This window comes from Trachypithecus francoisi, unplaced genomic scaffold (genome assembly GCF_009764315.1).
Source record: "Trachypithecus francoisi isolate TF-2019V2 unplaced genomic scaffold, Tfra_2.0 Lachesis_group2, whole genome shotgun sequence".
NCBI lineage: Eukaryota > Metazoa > Chordata > Mammalia > Primates > Cercopithecidae > Trachypithecus > Trachypithecus francoisi.
In genome coordinates, this window is record NW_022681465.1 from 110,337,169 (window position 1) to 110,356,481 (window position 19,313).

A 19,313-nucleotide genomic window follows, 5' to 3' on the forward strand; every position below is an offset into this window, starting at 1 on the left:
TTCTAGATTATAGGCTCAAAAACAGGGCTGCCCTGGGACTTCACCAACTTAGCAGCCCCTCCTGTCCAAGCTGCCACCTGAGCAGCAGGGGACACTGACTAAGAAGCCTTAGGTGTATGAGTGCAGTTGAGCAAACATGCGCCCGCCTTGTACTGGCCATCCACCCGGAGACCCCAGTCCTCATCCTGTGTCGCTCACAGCTGAGAGGGAGGTGCCTCCGGAAATGGGAACTTAAGGATGTGGTGTCATCGTGGTGGAAGCCAGGAGCACCCTGTGGGGACCCAGAGGAGAAAATGACCTGAACAAGCCAGGGACTTCTTCCCCAGGAAGCAGTGGTCATGCTGCAGCTGGAAACCAGAGGGCCTGGCCCCTGGGTCGGGAGCAGGCATTTGGGAGAGGGGCTAATCTCCCGTGCTGAGGCTTGGAGGTGGGAAAGGGTGTGCCTGTTCTGGGAACTGACTGTGTCGTGCTGAGGACTTGATGTCTACATCTCACAGTATGTGGGCGCCGTGGGGTGGGGGCCGGCAGGGGGTGGTATTAGAGAGGTGATGGCTAGGTCAGGCAGGGGTGGGGGACGTAGGCCAAGCGAGGGCCCTGCCTACCCAAAACAGCGCGTGCAGTGGGCAGGTGAAGCCAGCAGGCGATGGTGGGGCCGGGGGCAAGCGGGCGGCACACACTTCTCTTAAGGGAGCTGCGGCGAGGTCCCGGTGATGGCTGCTCTGGAGCTTGCAGGTGATGTCGCCAGGGCTCTGGCACCTCAAGAGAAACTGGGAGCCTGATTTCAGTATGAAAGTTCCTGGTTTTTAAGTGGTGGCAACTAATTAACATGGTTTAAAAATATCATACCAGCAAAACGAAAGCCGTCTGTGGGTCATATTTAGCCAGTGCTTGCTGTGGCTCATGGGAACCCCTGAGGGATTTTAAGCTCAGAAAAATCATGGTCTGATCCGCATTTTGGAAAGGTTCTTTCAGGGCCTATGGAGAGCAAATAAGGCGGGTAGCAGTGACGAAGGCTAGGCCGTGATGCCACGGTTCAGGCAGCAACATTGGCAGCATGGTGGCCCCACCGCTGGGGTAGGAGGTCTGAGAAAAGTTATCTGCAAAACAAGGCGCACTCCTGGATGGCCCTAGGCACTTGCTTAGATATGGGGATGAGCAAGCGGGTGCGTGATCCTGGTGCCCAGAGGCCTGGCAGGTCAGAGATCAGGTCGCTGAGGGTCCTGAGGGAAGAGAGGGACTGTGTGACTCAGTTTGACGGGGCAGAGGTACCACCTCTGAGACCCTTCCTGCCAGACTGTGAAAGAAGCATGAGGGCTGTAAGAAGGCCAGAAGGCAGCCGGGCGTGGTGGCTCAAGCCTGTAATCCCAGCACTTTGGGAGGCCGAGACGGGCGGATCACAAGGTCAGGAGATCGAGACCATCCTGGCTAACACGGTGAAACCCCGTCTCTACTAAAAATACAAAAAACTAGCCAGGCGAGGTGGCGGCGCCTGTAGTCCCAGCTACTCGGGAGGCTGAGGCAGGAGAATGGTGTGAACCCGGGAGGCGGAGCTTGCAGTGAGCTGAGATCCGGCCACTGCACTCCAGCCTGGGTGACAGAGCAAGACTCCGTCTCAAAAAAAAAAAAAAAAAAAAAAGAAGGCCAGAAGGCTGGGCACTGGTGGCTCATGACTAATCCATCCCAACTCTTTGGCAGGCCAAGGCAGGAGGATCCCTTCAGCCTAGAAGTTTGTTGAGACCAGCCTGGGCAACATAGGGAGACCCCATCTCTACAAAAAAATTAAAATTAGCCGGGCATGGTGGTGCACACTTGTAGTCCCAGCTACTCGGGAGGCTGAGGTGGGAGGATTGCTTGAGCCCAGGAGGCAGAGGCTGCAGTGAGCTGCGATTGCACCACTGCTCTCCAGCCTGGGTGACAGGGCGAGAACCTGTCTTAAAAACAAAATAAATAAATAAAATACAGTAAAAAAGAAGGCCAGGAGCCCCTGTGGGGGTAGGTGCACCAGACACTGTCCCTTTGGTTTCTAGGGTGACCATCGGGATGAGGAGGAAGAGACTCACATGAAGAAGTCAGAGTCGGAGGTGGAGGTGAGAGCTGGGGCACCAGCCAGGTGAGGCGGACAGGGCTACCTCAGCTTGCCTGGCCCAGTCCCAACCTTTTCCTTGTGCCCTCAGGAGGCAGCAGCCATTATTGCCCAGCGACCTGACAACCCACGGGAGTTCTTCAAGCAGCAGGAAAGAGTCGCATCGGCCTCTGCGGGCAGCTGTGATGTGCCCTCGCCCTTCAACCATCGACCAGGTAGTCCTAGGCCTCACCCCCACCTGGCCCCACTCCTTAGGTCACGGCCCTGAGCCTCTCTGGGACTCTCTTGGAAGGGAAGCCTTGCCCAAGGAACCCTTGGAGAAGGCGAGACCTTCATCCAGCGTGCATCCGCCCACCACTTCCCAGGTGGCAGGACCCCAAGAAGGGCCAGGGATGGTGGTGAAGTCACTTGTGGCTGAACAGTGGGGAGTGCTAGGGCCTGTGGGGTAGCTCTGGCATGGGCTGAGGCACAGCGCTGGCCGTGGGGAGCAGCTCAGCTGGGGTGAATTAGGCCTGGCCTGGAATGCCGGGATGCATGCGGGCTGGGCTCTTGTGTCCGGCCTGAGTGAGCCTCCTGGAGCTTGCACCCAGGTGTCCCCCTTGCGCTTCTCACTGTGCTGCTTCTGCCTCCCCTGAAGCTCTTCCCTGCCCTGTCTGCTGGTCTGAGTGTGCTTGCCCTGTGCTGGGGTCCCGCCACAGGCCCTGCCCGCTGTACTGCTCCCAGGCTGGCTGTGTATCTGGGGCTGGTGTGAGGCTGTGGCTGGCTTGGCTGAGTGTGCCCCTGGCTGAAGGCAGCTTGGACATCCAGGGCCAGCCCTGGGGGCGGGAGAGGCCTCGGGCAGGGGTGGGGGAGACTGACCCTCTCTTGTCCTCTGTCTCTTTCTCTGTCTGTCTCTCTCGGCAGGTCGTCCGTACTGCCCTTTCATAAAGGCATCGGACAGTGGGCCTTCCTCCTCCTCCTCTTCCTCCTCCTCCCCTCCACGGACTCCCTTTCCCTATATCACCTGTCACCGCACCCCAAACCTCTCTTCCTCCCTCCCATGTAGGTAGCAGCCCCAGGCCTCGGCGGGGGTGGTAAGGAGGGCCCCGCTTCCCAGCAGCCCCCCGCCCTCACTCCCCCAGCCTGACCGCTGATCTCTGGCGTTTGTCCCCAGGGCAGGCACTGCCTGCCTCTTGCCCCTGGCCTTGTGGGGCACTGGCCCCCAGGGGCCTAGCTTACAGGGTCTGGAGCTGTAGTCTGGCCCCTGCAGGGGCTGGGGAGCTCCCAGCCCCCACCCAGACTCCAGAGAGGAGGTGCTGGCCAGGCCCCAAGGAGGACAATCCTGTCTCACCCCGCTCCCCCGCCCACACTGACCCACCTGGGGTTTGTTCCACAGGCAGCCACCTGGACAGCCACCGGAGGATGGCGCCCACTCCCATCCCCACGCGGAGCCCGTCTGACTCCAGCACCGCCTCCACCCCTGTCGCTGAGCAGATAGAGCGGGCCCTGGATGAGGTCACATCCTCGCCGCCTCCACCGCTGCCACCGCCACCCCCACCAGCCCAAGGTGAGAGAGGGATCCTACCTGCACCAGGCCTCCCATCGTCAGTCCTTGGCTGGGAGCCCCAGGTTGCCATGGTAACCGTTCTCCAGGGATCTGGGCCACCCATCACCAAGACTGCATTGCCCTGGAGGCGGCTGCTGGGGGAGGAGCCCTGGTGTACAGTCAGACCTGCCCTCTCTAAAGCTTAGCACCTGCCCTCTCAAGTGGGAATCGGGCCTTCCCAGAGCTGCCAAGGGGCTTAAAGTCACGGGGGTCACTGGGTAAGGGGGCAGTGGGCCACCTGCATGGAAGTCCCCAGCTCTCTCACTCCTTAGTGGGTGGGCAGGGTCTCCATCCTCCCCCAGGGGAGCCAGTTGCATGTCTCCTCTGCCTGTGCTGTGACAGAGACCCAGGAGCCCAGCCCCATCCTGGACAGTGAGGAGACCAGAGCAGCAGCCCCTCAGGCCTGGGCTGGCCCCACGGAGGAGCCCCCTCAGGCACAGGTGCCTCCCCGGGGGCCAGGCAGCCCTGCAGAGGACTTGATGTTCATGGAGTCTGCAGAGCAGGCTGTCCTGGCTGCTCCTGTGGAGCCTGCCACAGCCAACGCCACCGAGGTCCACGATGCAGCTGACGCCATTGAAACCGACACTGCCACTGCGGACACCACTGTTGCCAACAATGTACCCCCCACTGCCACCAGCCTCATTGACCTATGGCCTGGCAATGGGGAAGGGGCCTCCACACTCCAGGGTGAGCCCAGGGCCCCCACGCCACCCTCGGGTACTGAGGTCACCCTGGCAGAGGTGCCCCTGCTGGACGAGGTGGCTCCGGAGCCACTGCCGCCAGCAGGCGAAGGCTGTGCCACCCTTCTCAACTTTGATGAGCTGCCTGAGCCGCCAGCCACCTTCTGTGACCCAGAGGAAGTAGAAGGGGAGCCCTTGGCTGCCCCCCAGACCCCAACTCTGCCCTCAGCCCTTGAGGAGCTGGAGCAAGAGCAAGAGCCAGAGCCCCACCTGCTAACCAATGGCGAGACCACCCAGAAGGAGGGGACCCAGGTGCGGCAGGGACTGCCTGGTGGGAGGGATGGGAGGGAGTGGGGGCTGAGCAGGGTGCTGGCCCTGCATTCCTCATGCTTGCACCAGTACCCCCTTTCTCTGTGACCCACATTATTGGAGGGGAAGTCCATCCCACCCCCCCCCCTCACCCCCCCCATCCCCCCCCCACCCCCCCCCCCCCCCCCGTGGGCCAGCTCTGCTTTTGTTCCCAAGGCAGGCATCCGCGTTTCCCTGGCAACCACTGATGGAGTCATTGGTTGCTGGGGAAACAGGCTCAGGCCTGATAGGTAAGCCCCAGTCCGGCTGAGTGGGGCCAAGGGACCTAATGCTTTCGCCTGCAGGCCAGTGAGGGGTACTTCAGTCAATCACAGGAGGAGGAGTTTGCCCAATCGGAAGAGCTCTGTGCCAAGGCTCCGCCTCCTGTGTTCTACAACAAGCCTCCAGGTAGTACTGGGCTGGATGATGGGGAGGAATTTGGGTGTGGGAGGATTTGAGTGTGGGTAGCTACCCCACCACTACCCACCGCTCACAGAAGCTGGGGACACAAGTGTGGGTCTGCTAGGTCCTTAACTCCTCTCCCTTTCTAACGCCTCAGAAATCGACATCACATGCTGGGATGCAGACCCAGTTCCAGAAGAGGAGGAGGGCTTCGAGGGTGGTGATTAGTGGTGGCGCCAACCCTAGGCTACCCTTGCCAAGGCCGCCCACCTGCATCGGCCTCTGGCCAGACGGCCCGCCGTGCCTGCATTCGCAGCAGCTCCGCCTGGCACCCACTCTGGATTCCGGCCCTGGCTGGGGACTTGGCCGCTTCCCTACCCACAGGGCCTGACTTTTACAGCTTTTCTCTTTTTTTTAAAAGTTGATAGGAGACTTGTACAGTTGACTGGTTTTCCTCCCGTTGGTAGTTGAGACGCTGTTGCAAATTCCACCCCTCCTTCCCTGGTCCAGATTGTAGCTCTTAGTCCTCCCTGCTCAGCTGGCCGGGGTGGAGGCCTCACCCTGCTTGGGGCCTGGCGTTGGGGGAGTTCTGGTGGGAAAGTGTCTCCCACCTCTTTTCCTAGTTTTATGTTTCTTGGAAAAATATCACTTTGTATTCTCTGTCCAGGGCTTCAGATATTTTGCACGAATTTTAAAACATGGCAATAAATGGCTCGTGGGCTCTGGCTCCCTGGGACCCCCTCCCCGCCCTTCTTTTGACCCCTTCTTGTCTGGCCCAAAGGAAGTAGCAGGCCCAGCTGGGGCCCCTCGGCTGCCCCCCCCCCTCCTGCTGGGCAGGTCCCAGGCTGGAGGCCCTAGGCGCGGTTCAGGTCAGGGCTATGGATGGGGCCCAGGGGCTTTGGTGGCCCCTCCCCAACTCCTTCCTCTTTCCTTGGGTTACTTTTTCACGTTCAGTAACTGTTTTTTTTTGGAAAGCACAAACTTCTGTAACGGGTCGTGCTCATGTCTGTTAATAAAGAAATCCAGATCCCTTTGGGCTGCCGCCTGCCCTGACCCAGGTTCCCAACTCTTCCCACCTCCGAGGCCGCAGCACCTCCTTGCCACTAGGGGGCGTACTCACCCTAATTCCAAGACCCGCCGGGGCAGGGGGGCCGGTGCTGGGGGCTGAGGCTCCCAGGGGAAGCCGCCTGGAACTGAGAAGGTTGATCTCAGTTCTGTACTCTTAGGCTCTATTGTGGCGGAAACGCACGTTCAGGGTCCTTCCTGCCAAGGTCCCGGCTTGTCTGGTCACCAGAACCCTGGGCGAAAGCAGCGGGTGCACCCTCCGCTTGTACCAAACCAGATCACACACCTTTATTATCCTCAAAATGTAACAAACGGGATAAGAAATCCCTCCCTCCCCCCGCCCCTCCCCGCAGTCCAGGGAAGCATTTAAAAAGCCCCGCAGTCAGGCCAGGAGTCCGCCGGTGGGGCCCGGGGCGCCGGGCGCCCTTCTATACGGCTGTAGTCCTCCCGAACAAGGGGATGGAGACCGGCAGACGCCAAGCCCCGTGCTCCAGTGGCTCGCGGCTGCTGAGCTCTGAGTCGGTCCAGCTGGGGAAGACCCGGCGGCCACGGTCGGCCTGCAGGCAGAGGGCTGGGCAGGGCGGCGCGGGCCGAGGGGCGCTGGGCAGGTGCAGCGCGGAGGTGTAGCCCCGGTCCAGGAAGAGCGGCTTGTAGCTGGGAGGCGGCTGCTCCTGTTTTTCCGCGCTGTCGCGGCGGCTCAGGAAGGGCGTGACGATCTTGCGGTAGAGGCCGCGCGTGTCCGTGAGCACCTCGCTGTAGGGCGGCGGCGGCTCAGCCATCAGCACCGCCTCTTCGTAACACGGTGGCTTGGACATGTCCGATTCCGCTGCGGAGTGGGAGGTGGTCGGAGGGGGTGAGGCCGCCGGTTCCCAGCCTCTCGCAGAGGCCCCAGCCCCAACTCCAGCCCCATCCCCAGCCCGCCGCTGCCCGTGTTCTCCCGGAGGCTGCGGGTGGAAACCCCGCGGGTAAGCAGCTAGCCCTCCAACGCCCGCCCACTCCCGGCGGCCCGGATCGCCCCCTAGCGGAGGTCGGTACTCACCTTGGCGCGGGTAGCTCCAGGGCCGTGGCGGCACCGACAAGTGCGGAGGCGGCGGGTGCGGGAGCGCGTGGTGGTGCGGGTGTGGGTGTGGATGCGGGTGCGCGTGCGGCTGCGCGGGCCCGTGGTGCAGCAGCGGGTGCACGTGCACGTGCGGATGCGAGTGCGCGTGCGCCGGCGCCTCCAGGCGACTGCGGTGCGGCGGTGGCTGCGGCGGCGCCAGGCCCGGGGGGCTCCCGGCCAGACTGCCCTCGAGTTCGAGGGGCTCCAGCTCTAGGGCGCGCAGGTTCTGCTCGCGCAGTCGCTCCTCCTGGCGCCGTTTGAGGCGGCGGCGCAGGAAGCTGCAGAAGCAGCAGAGCAGGACGATGAGACCCCAGATGAGCCAAAAGCCGGCGAAGCACGTGAGGAACGTGTAGGTGCCCTGGGACATCACCATGGCGGCGGCACGGGCGGCGGGTCCTCAGCCGCTTCACTGGACACTGGGCTCCTCTGCGTGGCCCCGGGCCCGCGCCACACTCTCAGGTGCCGCCAGCGTCACTCGGGGACCCGCGGCCGGGGGCTGCCCGTGGCAGGTCTCAAGTCGTGCGCGCGCCGGCGGGGGACAGCAGCGGCGCCCGCTCCTTCCCATGGCGCCGGCGGGCGCGCGGGCGTGCCTCACCCGGGGCCGCGCGGGACCTGTGGGGCAGACACGGGGCGCAGTGAAGGCGCGCCGCGGCCCCCAACGACTTCCCGGCCCTCGCCCGCGCCCTGCGCAGTCCGGGGAAAGCCTTCTCGGTGGGAACCCCGCGCTCCCCGGGGGGCCGGTGACGTCACCGAGGACGGTGACGTCACGCCTCGAGGCTTCCCCGGTAGGGTTTCCCCGATCTGAGCCCGGCCGCCGCCGCGGAGCCCGGGCGCCGAGGGGAGCCGAGACGGGCCAGCAGGGGACGCGCGAAGGCCGGACTCCAGCTCGGATGAGAGATTCGCCATCCACAGTCCCTGGGCCAAAGGTACCCCAGCTGCGAAAGGGTTTCAGGAGCCTGTGCACACCAGGTCCCTGAAGAGGCGTCTCGGCGCAGTTGCTGTGTGGCGGGGAAAGGGTGGTACATCTCCTGGAGCCCCACAGACAGCCACCTGGCGCCCTGTACAGACGCCTGGTAGCCCCTGGCTGCCCAAAGCCCGGAACAACTGGACCTGCACTGCGCCCTCCAGGTCTCCACCGCTCCCGTAGTAGGGCTCAGGCGGGTGGCTCCGACTGGTAATGCGTGCCAGTACTGCGTGCCACAGGCCCTGCCTTTGCGCCTAGCGCGCTGCGCCGGGCGTGGGCCAGTCAGTCTCTCTCTTCCTTTCCTCCAGGCGCCCTGCCGGCTCCAGCTCCGCTTCCCCGCCTCCTACCCTTGCACAGCCCCACTTGGCTCTGCCTCTGTCTCCAGGCCGCCGTCTCCCTCTCCCTCTCGCGGAGGGGAGGAAAAGTAGATGAGGGTCGGAAGCTAGTCTGTCGTACCCACCTGGTCCTGCACTCACGCCAGATGGGCATCTCTAGTTTCGCTTCCTCCTCTCCACAAACGCGGGTGAGAGGGGGAACCTTGCACCCTAAGAAGTAGGAAGGAGCCCTGACTCTGAGTGAAGGGTGGCAGGTGACTGCTCACCGCCCCCACAGAACAGAACTGAGCCTTTCCTGAATGCCTTATACACAAGGGTTTGAATGAAAGCCTTCGGGTAACTGGAATGATTCCTATTTTACAGATGAGGAGTTGGGGAAAACTGGCTGTGGAGATGGCAGGTGGTGGAAGCATAATTTGAACCCAGGCCTGGCCACAAAACCCTAGCCTGGGTGGGGTGGGGGGTAGTGCTGCCTGGGCTACTTTGTGGGCCTCTTCCAGGAGCCCCACAGACCCTCCTACCCTCAGCACACCCAAGGCACACACACACTCTGCTTTGAGAGCCACAGGGAGCCTGAGCCCCAAGCTGGGGGGAAGCCAGGCCATGGGCCACCCCACACTTCTCCCCAGATGGCCTCTGACTCCATGGCTGCCTTCAGCCACGTGCCACTTGGTGCCTGTGCCGGTCCCCTTCTCCTGGGCCTGCGTTCCAGAACAGACAATGGCAGGAACCATAGCTCTGCCCGCCCCCTCGACAACCCTGCCATGAGGCTGCCATGGTGACGCAGCCCAGATAAAAACACGATGCTGCCAGTCACTGGGAGTTAATTACATCTGTTATTCTTTTCCTGAGCCATCAGGAATGCTCTGAGGAAACTGGCACTAACTAGAGGTCCCCCTGGCCTGCCAGGCAGGAACAGCTCCGGGTCAGAAAAGGTAACTCTGGGGCTGGAGGTGATGGGGTTTAGCTGAATTAGAAATACCTTTCAAGGACCACACAGAATCCTCTCAATACCACCTTGTCCATGCTGGTTGTGCCCATTTGATAGACAGGGAGATAGGCTCAGAGAGGGAAATGACTTGCCCCAGGTCACACAGCTCAGAAGGGGAGGAGCTAGGATTTAGCCTGAGTCTGAATCCAAACTCTGTCAAAACACTCCCTATGTGATAAGCCAGATGTAAGTGGCAGCCATGGGGGCACTGGGCAGACAGGCCAGCTAGCAGCCAAAATGTGCATTCCCATCGCTTCCCACCAGGGCCCTGGCATGCCTGATCACCAGCCCGACGCTGCTGTGGAATAGCAGCATGACAAAGAGCTACAGGATGAAGGGGGGATGTAATGGTAGCTCCAGGTTTAGGTTAGCAAGAGACAAAAGACAGGGTCTGTGCCCTGAGGGCACCCAGCTCAGCAGGTAGGGCATTAGGCCAGACAGGGCAGGCCACGCCCAGGACCTGCTGGGTGCTGCATTTTTTTTTTTTTGAGATGGAGTCTCGCTCTGTCGCCCAGGCTGGAGTGCAGTGGCCAGATCTCAGCTCACTGCAAGCTCCGCCTCCCGGGTTCCCGCCATTCTCCTGCCTCAGCCTCCAAGTAGCTGGGACTACAGGCGCCCACCACCTCGCCCGGCTAGCTTTTTGTATTTTTTAGTAGAGACGGGGTTTCACCATGTTAGCAGGATGGTCTCGATCTCCTGACCTCGTGATCCGCCCGTCTCGGCCTCCCAAAGTGCTGGGATTACAGGCTTGAGCCACCGCGCCCGGCCCATAGCTGCATTTTATAGACTAGGCAACTTTGGACCAAAGAGCAAGAGGAAGGCACTTGCTTAAGGTCACATAGCTAGCCCCATGGCCCCAACCTGGCTCTGCCCCCAGGCAGAGTGGGTGGGGATTTGACGCTGAACACTATCCCCTTGGCAGTGTCACAGCAGGCCCACGGGACTGGAATCCTGTCTGAAGCCTCCCTCCCAGGTGCTCAGTAGACTCTCACTAACCGACCATAGGTGCTCAATACATAAACATCAGAGGTTCATTCAGACCTTTCCAAATGCTCTACCTGACCAGGCCAGACTTTGCAAAGCCTCCTGAAAAAACCATGCCCCTTACTGCTCCTTTCCTATGTGAGCTCTTGCCCTTGTCTGGGAGCCTTTCAGACTCAGACCCTGCCTGCAGCCTGCTTCTCCCAGTCACTCCCTCCACTGTCCACGCTGTTCCAGACTGGTAGTAAGTAGCACATACCTGCCTCCTCCTACCCACCCAACACATTCAGGTGCTAGGAACGATGCCCTGCAGGCAGACGGACTGGTCTGCCATTTTATCATTTTATTACTCATGTTCTGTTTGTTTCCTGTTTCTCTTTTCCTACTTTCTTGAAGGTTATTTGAACATGTTTTAGGGTTCCATCTTGATTTATCTGTAGTGTTTTTGAACCATATCGCTCTGCATGTTTTCTCGGGCCACACACTCACTGGGAGCACGACAAGGGGATGAAAGCAAGACCCTTGCTGAGTTTCTTAACCTCCAAGTTGCTTCAGTTTCCTCATCGGTGAAGATGAAGCTAATCCATGCCAAGGGTGTGGAGGTGCCAACAAACATTAGCTCTGATGATGGTGGCTTCTGAGCTGAGGATGCAGAGATGTGTGTGTCCCCAGGGTGCTCCCTGGCTGAGGGCTGGGCACCACACTCTTTGAAGCAGGCCAGCATTCTTGTCATTTGGCAGATGGGAACACTTGGCTCAAGGAGATTAAATGACACCCAAGGGCACACAGAACCAGGGCCTGGCTGCATTACTGTGGGCACCTCCCACACTGCCCTCTGCACAAAGAACCCTACACTTCAGCCTTACACGCCAAAGCAGCAAAGATCTGCTACTGGGCCCTTTATCTCAGCAAAGAGCCTAGCATTCCTTCCATCCACCGCATCCTCTGCAGGGTGGCATCTGTCCACTTCCTTTGGTCCTCCTGCCACTGCCTTGGCCAGGCCAACATCGTCTCTCCCCTGGCCCCCATCACCATGCTTGCCACTGTGCTGTGCCCCTGCCCAGCCTAGTCACTCTTCATAACACCACGCTGCCTCAGGAGCCAATCTAGCATTTAATATTTAACATGGCTTAGATCCGGGCCTCTCAAACTTAAGCAAGCATCAGAACCACGTGGAGGCTGTTAAAACAGTGCTGGGCTCCATTCCCAGTGCTGGATTCAGTAGGTCTAGGATGGGGTCGGAGTTTGCATTTTTACCAAATTCCCAGCAGATGCTGGTACTGCAGGGCCAGGGAACACACTCTGAGAACCACTGACATAGGTGCTGGACTCCTGGATGAGCTCCTGCCAAGGCCTCTTGGGCTCACCTGAGCCACCTCACCCCTCAGGGATGGGAAGCCCAATGATATCAGGATGTTCCAGGGAGGCCAGGGTCCAGTACCATTGGTCTTACCAGCTGGCACCCAGTAAGTAGCTTAAGAACCACCTATGGAAGGAGAGGCTGGAGGGCTCGTTACTTGTTTGGTCTTTTAGCTGTGGGACCGGGAGTACCTTAAGGGCTGGGTCTGTGTCCAATTCATTCCTGGGAAATGTCAGCCATTCACCAAAATGTCACTGAGAGAAAAGCCATCACCCAGCCCTCACTTGGCAGGGTGGTTTATAAGCAAGTGGAGAACCCAGGTGTCTACATGAATCACAGGAAAAGGCTGTACGGAGCCACACACCAGGGTTCTGGGGGGCAGGGATGGGAAATCCCGGGCAGCAGGGACTCTGGGTCACATCTGGATTTGAGGCTAGAGCTGCTGGTCTTCAAGGGAAGGGACAGGAACGCAGAACAGGGGATGAGGGCTAGGGGGCAGGACAGATTGACAGCCTGTCCTGTGTGTCTTGCACATGCCAGGTCCACTACTGGTCTCTATGCTAGTTATCTAAGGAAAACCCAGGAGGTGGCTACTGTTCTCTCTACAGACAAGCATGTAGGCTCAAGGAGTGGGTCCAGCTCAGGTCTCCATAGCCAGGTGATGTGAAGCTCAGGTGATGACAAAGTCCCTGGTCCCAGCAGGAAGGGCATTTCAGGGAGCCACTGGTAACACCCTTACATCCCTCCCACACCAACACAGAGGAACTGAGGCCAGAGAGGACTTGACAGGACTTGTCTCCGCTCCCACAGTCAGCCAGGCTTGGAGCTGGCCAAAACGGCCCTCCACCTAGCCCAGGGTACTGAGTGGCACCCTTGCTTGCAGGTAGATGACCCAACCCTGACACCAAGCCAGGAACCCAGGGCTTGGGAAACTACAAATAAGACCACAGAGACTGAGGCCCCAGTGGGCCTGTAGGTGGAGAGCCCTCACTCAGGCCCTCTTCAGGGCAGGGTTTTCAGAGACCAGGTTCCTCCACTGAAACCTCAGCCTGTGGCTCTCTGTGCCTTCATCCCCGCCACTAGCATAGAAATAATGATCTGACCCTCCAGGGGAGGAGGCCACATGGGCATGATGGTGATACCCTGGTGGGAGGCAGCCTGGGTAACATGCAGAGTGCTGAGGGATAGCCCTGAGCTCATATTTGGCTTCCGTCCTCACTAAGCCATGTGATCCTGTCCTGGCTACTCCCATACCTGAGCTGGAGTTTCTTCAGCAGTAGGACAAGGGTGCCGAGGGGAGAACAGAACTCCCTCTGATGAGGGATCACCCTGCAGCCTCAAGAGGCTCAAATACAGAAAGCAGCCCCTGCAGGTGGCCCAGCAAAAACTGCTGTCCCTTTCCCACAGGCCAGAGGTCTCAGACACAGGACCCTTAGGTTGGACACAGTTCACAGACATGTTTTAAAAACAATCCATGCTCACAATCCATTTTTAAAAACATTCTGATTAATTGCCAACATTTAAAAATCCAGGAGATTTTATATAAATGTCTAGATTTCTGGTTCATCTTGAAAATTGGACAGTCAGGTCATACCAAGTCCACATTTCACACAGTGACAAAGATTGGAGCTGAGTGGCTCCCTGGCCCACCTCACTCATTCCACTTCCCCCTGATCCTTGGAAGCATTTGGGTTTCCAATGCCTGGAGCTAGACTGAGCACCCACAGGCAGCAGCACTGCACGGGCCCATCTTTGCTAAATTTTCTCTCCCACAGCCAAGACTGCAAGCTGAGCAGGCCACGGAGCCCATGAGCCTAGGGTCAGGGCTTGGGGTTTTCCCAGGGGACTGAGGCAGCCCTTCACTGCTTGGTCTCACCCAGAGGGAGAAAATGGAGGCAGGGAGGAAGTGAAGAAGGGAGGGAGAAAGCTAGCCCCGTCCTATAATGCATCTGGGGGAGCAAGAATTTGGCTGATTTTGCTGGAAGAAGGAAAAATGTACCAAGACCTGAAAGATGGGGAATGTCCTCACTAGAGGAAAGTGAAGGAAGGTTAAGAATGCTCCTCTAGAAGGCTCTACCGTTCTCTTCTGCCAGGGTTACAAGAGAAGTTAGACAGCAGGCAGAGAGGACCTTTGCCCGCAGAGAAGCCTGCATTGTGGACTGAGCTCTGCCACTTACTGCTAGTATGACCTTGGGCAAGTCACTCACCTCCCTGAGCCTCCCTTTAGAGTCTTCATCTCTAAAATGGGGATAATAAACTTACCTTGAGCAACTGTTGTAAAAAAAATTAGGAGATAATGGATGCAGAGCACTCAACACAGCTCTCACAGAGCAGGAAGGGAATGAAAGCTACTGTGAGTCATTCCCCAGGCACCCTGCCTGCAGGAGACTCAGGCCTGACCTCCAGGGCACCACCCATCTAAGGGCATCTTATATCAAAGCCTCAAATGCCCCAGATGTCAGTCACCTCTAGGAGGCCTCCCCGGATGGGAAACCCAAGGGCTGTTGTGGTCGCTGGGATCCTGGATCTGAAGCCCGCGGTCGGGGCTGGCATCTGCTGAGTCAGGCCTGGGAGAGCTGGCAGGAGGGCCATTTCTCTCTCCAGCATGATGCCCGCTGAGGGGAGGTTGGGAAGGGAGCCAGAGGTCATTTCCTCTGAGTCAGAGGCCACTCTCCTCCCAGAGGAGCTCCCCTGGAGGACCAGGCACCTCCATGTGGCGCGGGCCTCCCTGCCGGCCAACCTGCATGCCACTCAGTACAGTTGTGGCATTGTGCTCAGACAAGAAAGGGGCACTTGTGACCCAGACAATGGGCTGGGTCGATCCCATTTGGCCTGGGCTTCAGCTTCCCTGGGTTAGCAATGTCCTTTCCTCTGCTCTTGTCCACTCTGCTTCCACCCCTCCCTGGAGAATGGTGGCTAGCAACACGGAGCAGAGACTCACCGCGGGCCCAAGCCCGGTTTGACACGTGCCCTGGCCGTGAGGAGGAGGAGGGATGCAAGCTTCGCTCCTCTACCCTGGTAAGAAACGTCGCCCCTGGGGAACCCAGCTCGGCTCAGGCCATGTCCAGGGCCGGCGCGATTAGGGGCCGGCGCGATTAGGGGGGTGGTGGCGGCGGTGGGTGGTGGGGGGGTCTATGGGCGAAGACCCCAGCCCCAGCCTCCATGCCTCCTCCTCCCGTGACAAGCCCAGGGGCTGGGCCGCCCCCACGTTTGCAGCCACCCCAGGAGCCCTGCTGCGACGACTGCAGCCACGTGGGAGCCAGCTCGTGCCCACAGCCGTTCGCCCCCACCCCCACCCTCGATGGGCTGTGGAGGCAGGCACACCCAGCCGGGCCAGAGGGACGACATGCCCCCGCTGGCACCCCTCTCTCCCTGCGCCCCCGAGCTGTGGGCCCGCCTAGGGGGAGGGGGTAAGGTGGGGGAGGGGGCGTCGCCACCCCGCAGTCGTGTTGCTGGGGAGCGCAACCCCGTTGCTGTGGCAACAGTTTCCAAGCGAACTGGTGGCGGCTCGCGCCCCGTTCCGGCTCCCTCGCTCACTGGCGCTCTCCCTCCCTCTTGTGTGGACTGGGGGAGGGGCGGCCCGGGCAGGGGTCCGGGGCGGCGACCCGGGGCCAGGGCGCAGAGCAGCCCGCGGGGAAGGGCTCAGTCCTGGGACCGTCTTCCGCCCGCGCTCTGTGCCCGCCCGGCCCGCAGCCGCCGCGGTACTCACGGGCCCAGGCATCCTCCTCGAGCTCGTTCTCCTGGCTCGGGGCGAGCAGCGCGGGCCCAGCGGACAGAGCCCCGGGCCTGCGGGGTAAGCGGCGGCGGCGGCGGCCCGGGGGAGCAGACAGTGGCAGCGAAAGCGGCTCCGAGCGCTGGGCTGGAGTCGCGGGGCGCGCGCACGGGCGCGTACACGGCGGGTGCTGAGCCCGGCGTGCGCGCGCGCGGCAGCCAGCAGAGGGCCCCCCACCCCCAGCCACACGCCGCGAGGAGGCTGCCCCCGGAGGGAAGGAGGGGGAGGATGGACACCCACCTGCGGCCCCGAGACCCGACTCTCCAGCCCTCCGGGCTCACACCCGCCAGGGCACCCTCACAGGGGAGGCACACGCCGGCCGACCCGGTCCACACGCCAGGCTGGAGCCCAGGCCACACCGGTCGTGTACGCTGGATGCACAACCAGGAAGCTGAGGTCGAGAACCCCGACGCGTACACAGCTCAGCTCGGAGAGCACACATATGTCCAGGTCCCTGTCACATCCTGACAGGCGCTGCGCACACGCAGTGGGCAGGGGCCCTGAGCAGGCAGGCACCCCAATGTGGCTCCTTACCAACTCATGACCCCTCCTGCTAGGTGCCCAGCAGGCGTACACCACCACATGCCTACTAGCAAGCAGCACGGGGAGGAGGACCTAGTGCCGAATCCATAGGCCTGACCTCCGTGGACATGCCTCCCCCTACCCACCCCACCAGGGAGCAGATGACCCCTAGAGAGCGCCCCACTGTCTACCCCGAGGTCCAAGCTTGCAGAGGCCACTCTGAAGTTGGCTGTCCATCGGCCTCTTAACTGGGCTGTCTCTCGTCCAACTTCTCTACTGCACTTAAGGTGATTTTCCAAAAACCCCTCCACCACCATATTAGCTGGAACATTTGGGGTCGCAAGTGACAGAACCCCCAAATAGGTTTGAGCTCTACCCCGTCTCTACCAAAAAATACAAAAAAAAAAAAAAGCAGCCAGGCTTGGAGGCGCACGCCTGTGGAGAATCGCTTGAACCCAGGAGGCAGAGGTTGCAGTGAGCGACATCACGCCACTGCACTCCAGCCTAAGGGATGGAGTGAGACCCCGTCTCAAAAAAAAAAAAAAAAGTCCCAGGGTAGATTCTAGCTTTGGTCACAGTTGCTTCCAAGTGTTCCCGCAGTGGTGTCAGGCACGTATGTGCTTCTATGTTTGCATCACTCTCAGGCAAGCTCTTCCCAAAGGGTGGCGAGGACAACCCCCACAGCCCTAGGCTCATATCCTGCCATCTATCCCTGGAGGAAAGGGAGCCCCAATTCCTTCCCCATCATTTGAGCAAAATACAAGCAAACAACTCCATGAATGATTGTTTGTGGACTCATTTGGGCTGAGTATCAGTGAACCAGTCTAAGTGCCTATGTGTTAAGGGAGAGGAAATGAATTCCTTATGCAAAGGAAGTGGCCGCCCAGTACCCATTCCCTTTTCTTTGCATACAGGCACCCTGATTTCAACAGGGGAATCACTGCCCCATGGGTGCCATCCTGGTGAGCCTGTGAACCCAAGTGCCCTCCTCCCTCAGTGCACAGCAGGCAGGTATCCAGCCTGGCCACTCAGACTCCTTGAGTTTGCAACCGGGCTCAAAGAGGCAAAACCAAATGGCTCTAGCATCTTGGTTCTGGTGGGTGTGCCCTGATGAGAATGGGGTCCACAACTAAGACCCCGAAGCTCCTCCATATCCTTTGAACACCTTCTAAGTTAGTGGGAGGACCATTCTGTCACTTGCAACATTCCCACCTGGCTCTCTCACTCCAGGTAGCGTGTGGAGTATGTGTATGGAGGGAGTGCAAGCCCAGCCCCATCTAAACCACATGGACACAGACTAGGGGTGCTTTTGTAGACGCTGGAGCAAACATCCCAACATAACCAGCCAAATACCCTTCAGGGAATCCCCCACCTTCCAGATGAGGCCCCATCTATCTGGGCCTTAACCCTATGATCCTTAATCCAGCTTTTTTTTTTTTTTTTGGACACAGAGTCTCGCTCTATTGACCAGGCTGGAGTGCAGTGGCACGGTATCAGCTCACTGCAAGCTCTGCCTCTCGGGTTCAAGCCATTCTCCTGTCTCAGCCTCCCGAGTAGCTGAGACTACAGCACCCACCACCACGCCTAGCTAATTTTTTGTATTTTTTAGTAGAGACGGGGTTTCACCGTGTTAGCCAGGATGGTCTTGATCTCCTGACCTTGTGATGTGCCTGCCTCAGCCTCCCAAAGTGCTGGGATTAAAGGCGTGAGCCACCGCGCCCGGCCCTTAATCCAAAAGCTGGCTGTCTCTCACTGACCTCAGCTCCAGTCATTCCTTGCTTCCACCCCTGGCCTCCCATGCTCAGCCACCCTAAACCACTAAAGCCCTCGACCATCCATCTGGCTCCTGTACTTGGGTGCATCTGATCCTGTGTCCTGGAAGGCACCAACTCTAACACCTTCCGGGTCAAGGGGCCTCCTTGTTTGGTGCTGCCCCACCCCCAACCGTCAGCTCTTCCACAGGGCCGATCACACTGGGTCCCGCTGTTCCCTTGTCTGCCTCCCTACCAGACCAAGCTCCAAGCTGCCAGGGGCCTCGTCTCCATCTGGGTCCCAGTTCCCACCATAGAGCTGGGCATGGAGGATAGCTCAGGGAAGCTTCTTGGGAAATGAATTCTGGGAATTCTCTCTGCCAAGGACCCACTGGGCTAAAAGCCTTAAGGTGAGTTTAACCCTAGCCAATAAGTTCCCTGGATGCCTCCCTAGCCCAAGGGGGAGCCTGGCCAGGGCATCCTGATCCAGGTGCAGGCAGAGTGCCTCAGGGTCCTGCATGTCCACCTGGCACCCGCTCACTCTTGCATACCTGCCCAGGGCTGGGCTTTGGTCTGACATGCTAACACCTACCTAAAAATCCCCCACTCCAACCTCAAAACAGCCTGGGGCAGAGGGGCAAACCCACCCCAGGCTCCTTTCTCAGGACACATGGGTAGATCCAGCGTTCCCATCGTTACCTGGCTTCCTCCCCACCCTGCAATGGCCACTTAACCAGTTGGAAGACCTTGAGCAGATCCCCCCTCCCCTTATTTCCCTTAGGTTGATGGGAAGCAGCAGGCACGCCACACGTCATGAGTGGGGCCACAAAACGCCCCTTCTGCCAGGCTGCTGGCTCGGCACCTTCTGGCTGTGCTTAAGCCAGGTGGTTAGTTTGGTACTCAGCACCACTCCACAGCAGGTGAGAGTCCTGCGGTGGCTTTGGGAACTCAAGGGGCTAGCCGGCTGCTTGGGTGGATTCCCACAGCTGCCCAGCAAGGTGATGGGTCTCACACCTATCTTTCCAAACAAGGGAAGGACCTGTGCAGAGCCAACTTGAAAAGTGGCCAGGCTGGGGCTTGAACCTGGAACTGTCAGCTCCAAAGCTCACATGGCTCCTGCAGCACTGGGTGCCCAGTCCAGAGGCCAGGAACAAGCTCGATGGGGGTTACAGGGCATTCCTAGGGAGCTGGGGACACTGGGAGTCTATAGAGCAGCATTGGGGTTGCAAGATCTGAGACAGACTGGTAGGCAATAAGCTGTCAGCCCCAGAGCCCACGCAGGAAGCTCCCCTTGAGTGGCCCCCAGTCCCCCTTCCTCCCAGGTGAATGTCTACTTCGAGGCTCAACCACCATCTTCAGAGAACCCTCCCACACC

The 19,313-nt window shown here is 59.7% G+C and overlaps 2 protein-coding genes across 7 annotated transcripts in view; one reads left to right on the plus strand and one right to left on the minus strand.

Annotated features, from left to right (window-relative positions):
* Window positions 1-6,129, plus strand: part of DBN1 (drebrin 1) — a 16,974-nt gene extending 10,845 nt beyond the window's left edge. For 2 of the 4 annotated variants that reach the window (XM_033180007.1, XM_033180009.1), the window contains exons 9-15: window positions 2,028-2,087; window positions 2,175-2,298; window positions 2,987-3,124; window positions 3,459-3,629; window positions 4,011-4,660; window positions 5,002-5,104; window positions 5,256-6,129. In XM_033180007.1, coding sequence (XP_033035898.1) covers window positions 2,028-2,087; window positions 2,175-2,298; window positions 2,987-3,124; window positions 3,459-3,629; window positions 4,011-4,660; window positions 5,002-5,104; window positions 5,256-5,326 — 1,317 coding nt within the window. In that variant the 3' untranslated portion in view covers window positions 5,327-6,129. The remainder of the gene's footprint in view (window positions 1-2,027; window positions 2,088-2,174; window positions 2,299-2,986; window positions 3,125-3,458; window positions 3,630-4,010; window positions 4,661-5,001; window positions 5,105-5,255) is intronic. The other 2 variants (XM_033180006.1, XM_033180008.1) reach the window with 2 other exon arrangements.
* PRR7 (proline rich 7, synaptic) lies at window positions 6,059-17,731 on the minus strand. 3 transcript variants are annotated; one of them, XM_033180012.1, is made up of 4 exons: window positions 14,360-15,782; window positions 8,687-8,771; window positions 7,203-7,874; window positions 6,059-6,989 (listed from the first exon to the last, which is right to left on the minus strand). In XM_033180012.1, exons 3-4 carry the CDS (start codon window positions 7,633-7,635, stop codon window positions 6,592-6,594), a joined length of 831 nt encoding a protein of 276 aa, XP_033035903.1. In that variant the 5' UTR covers window positions 7,636-7,874; window positions 8,687-8,771; window positions 14,360-15,782; the 3' UTR covers window positions 6,059-6,591. The 3 variants fall into 3 exon arrangements, with proteins under 3 accessions (XP_033035903.1, XP_033035902.1, XP_033035904.1); XM_033180011.1 differs by lacking the exons at window positions 8,687-8,771; window positions 14,360-15,782 and adding an exon at window positions 15,906-17,731; XM_033180013.1 differs by lacking the exon at window positions 8,687-8,771 and having other exon boundaries at window positions 15,603-15,775.
* Between the last annotated feature and the right edge of the window lie 1,582 nt (window positions 17,732-19,313).

Excerpts from the sequence above, each read along its gene's own strand:
- PRR7 (XM_033180011.1), bottom strand. The coding sequence starts at position 7,635 with ATGGTGATGTCCCAGGGCACCTACACGTTCCTCACGTGCTTCGCCGGC. Across the intron at positions 6,990-7,202 it reads CTGGAGCTACCCGCGCCAAG|CGGAATCGGACATGTCCAAG; the intron begins GTGAGTACCGAC and ends CCCACTCCGCAG.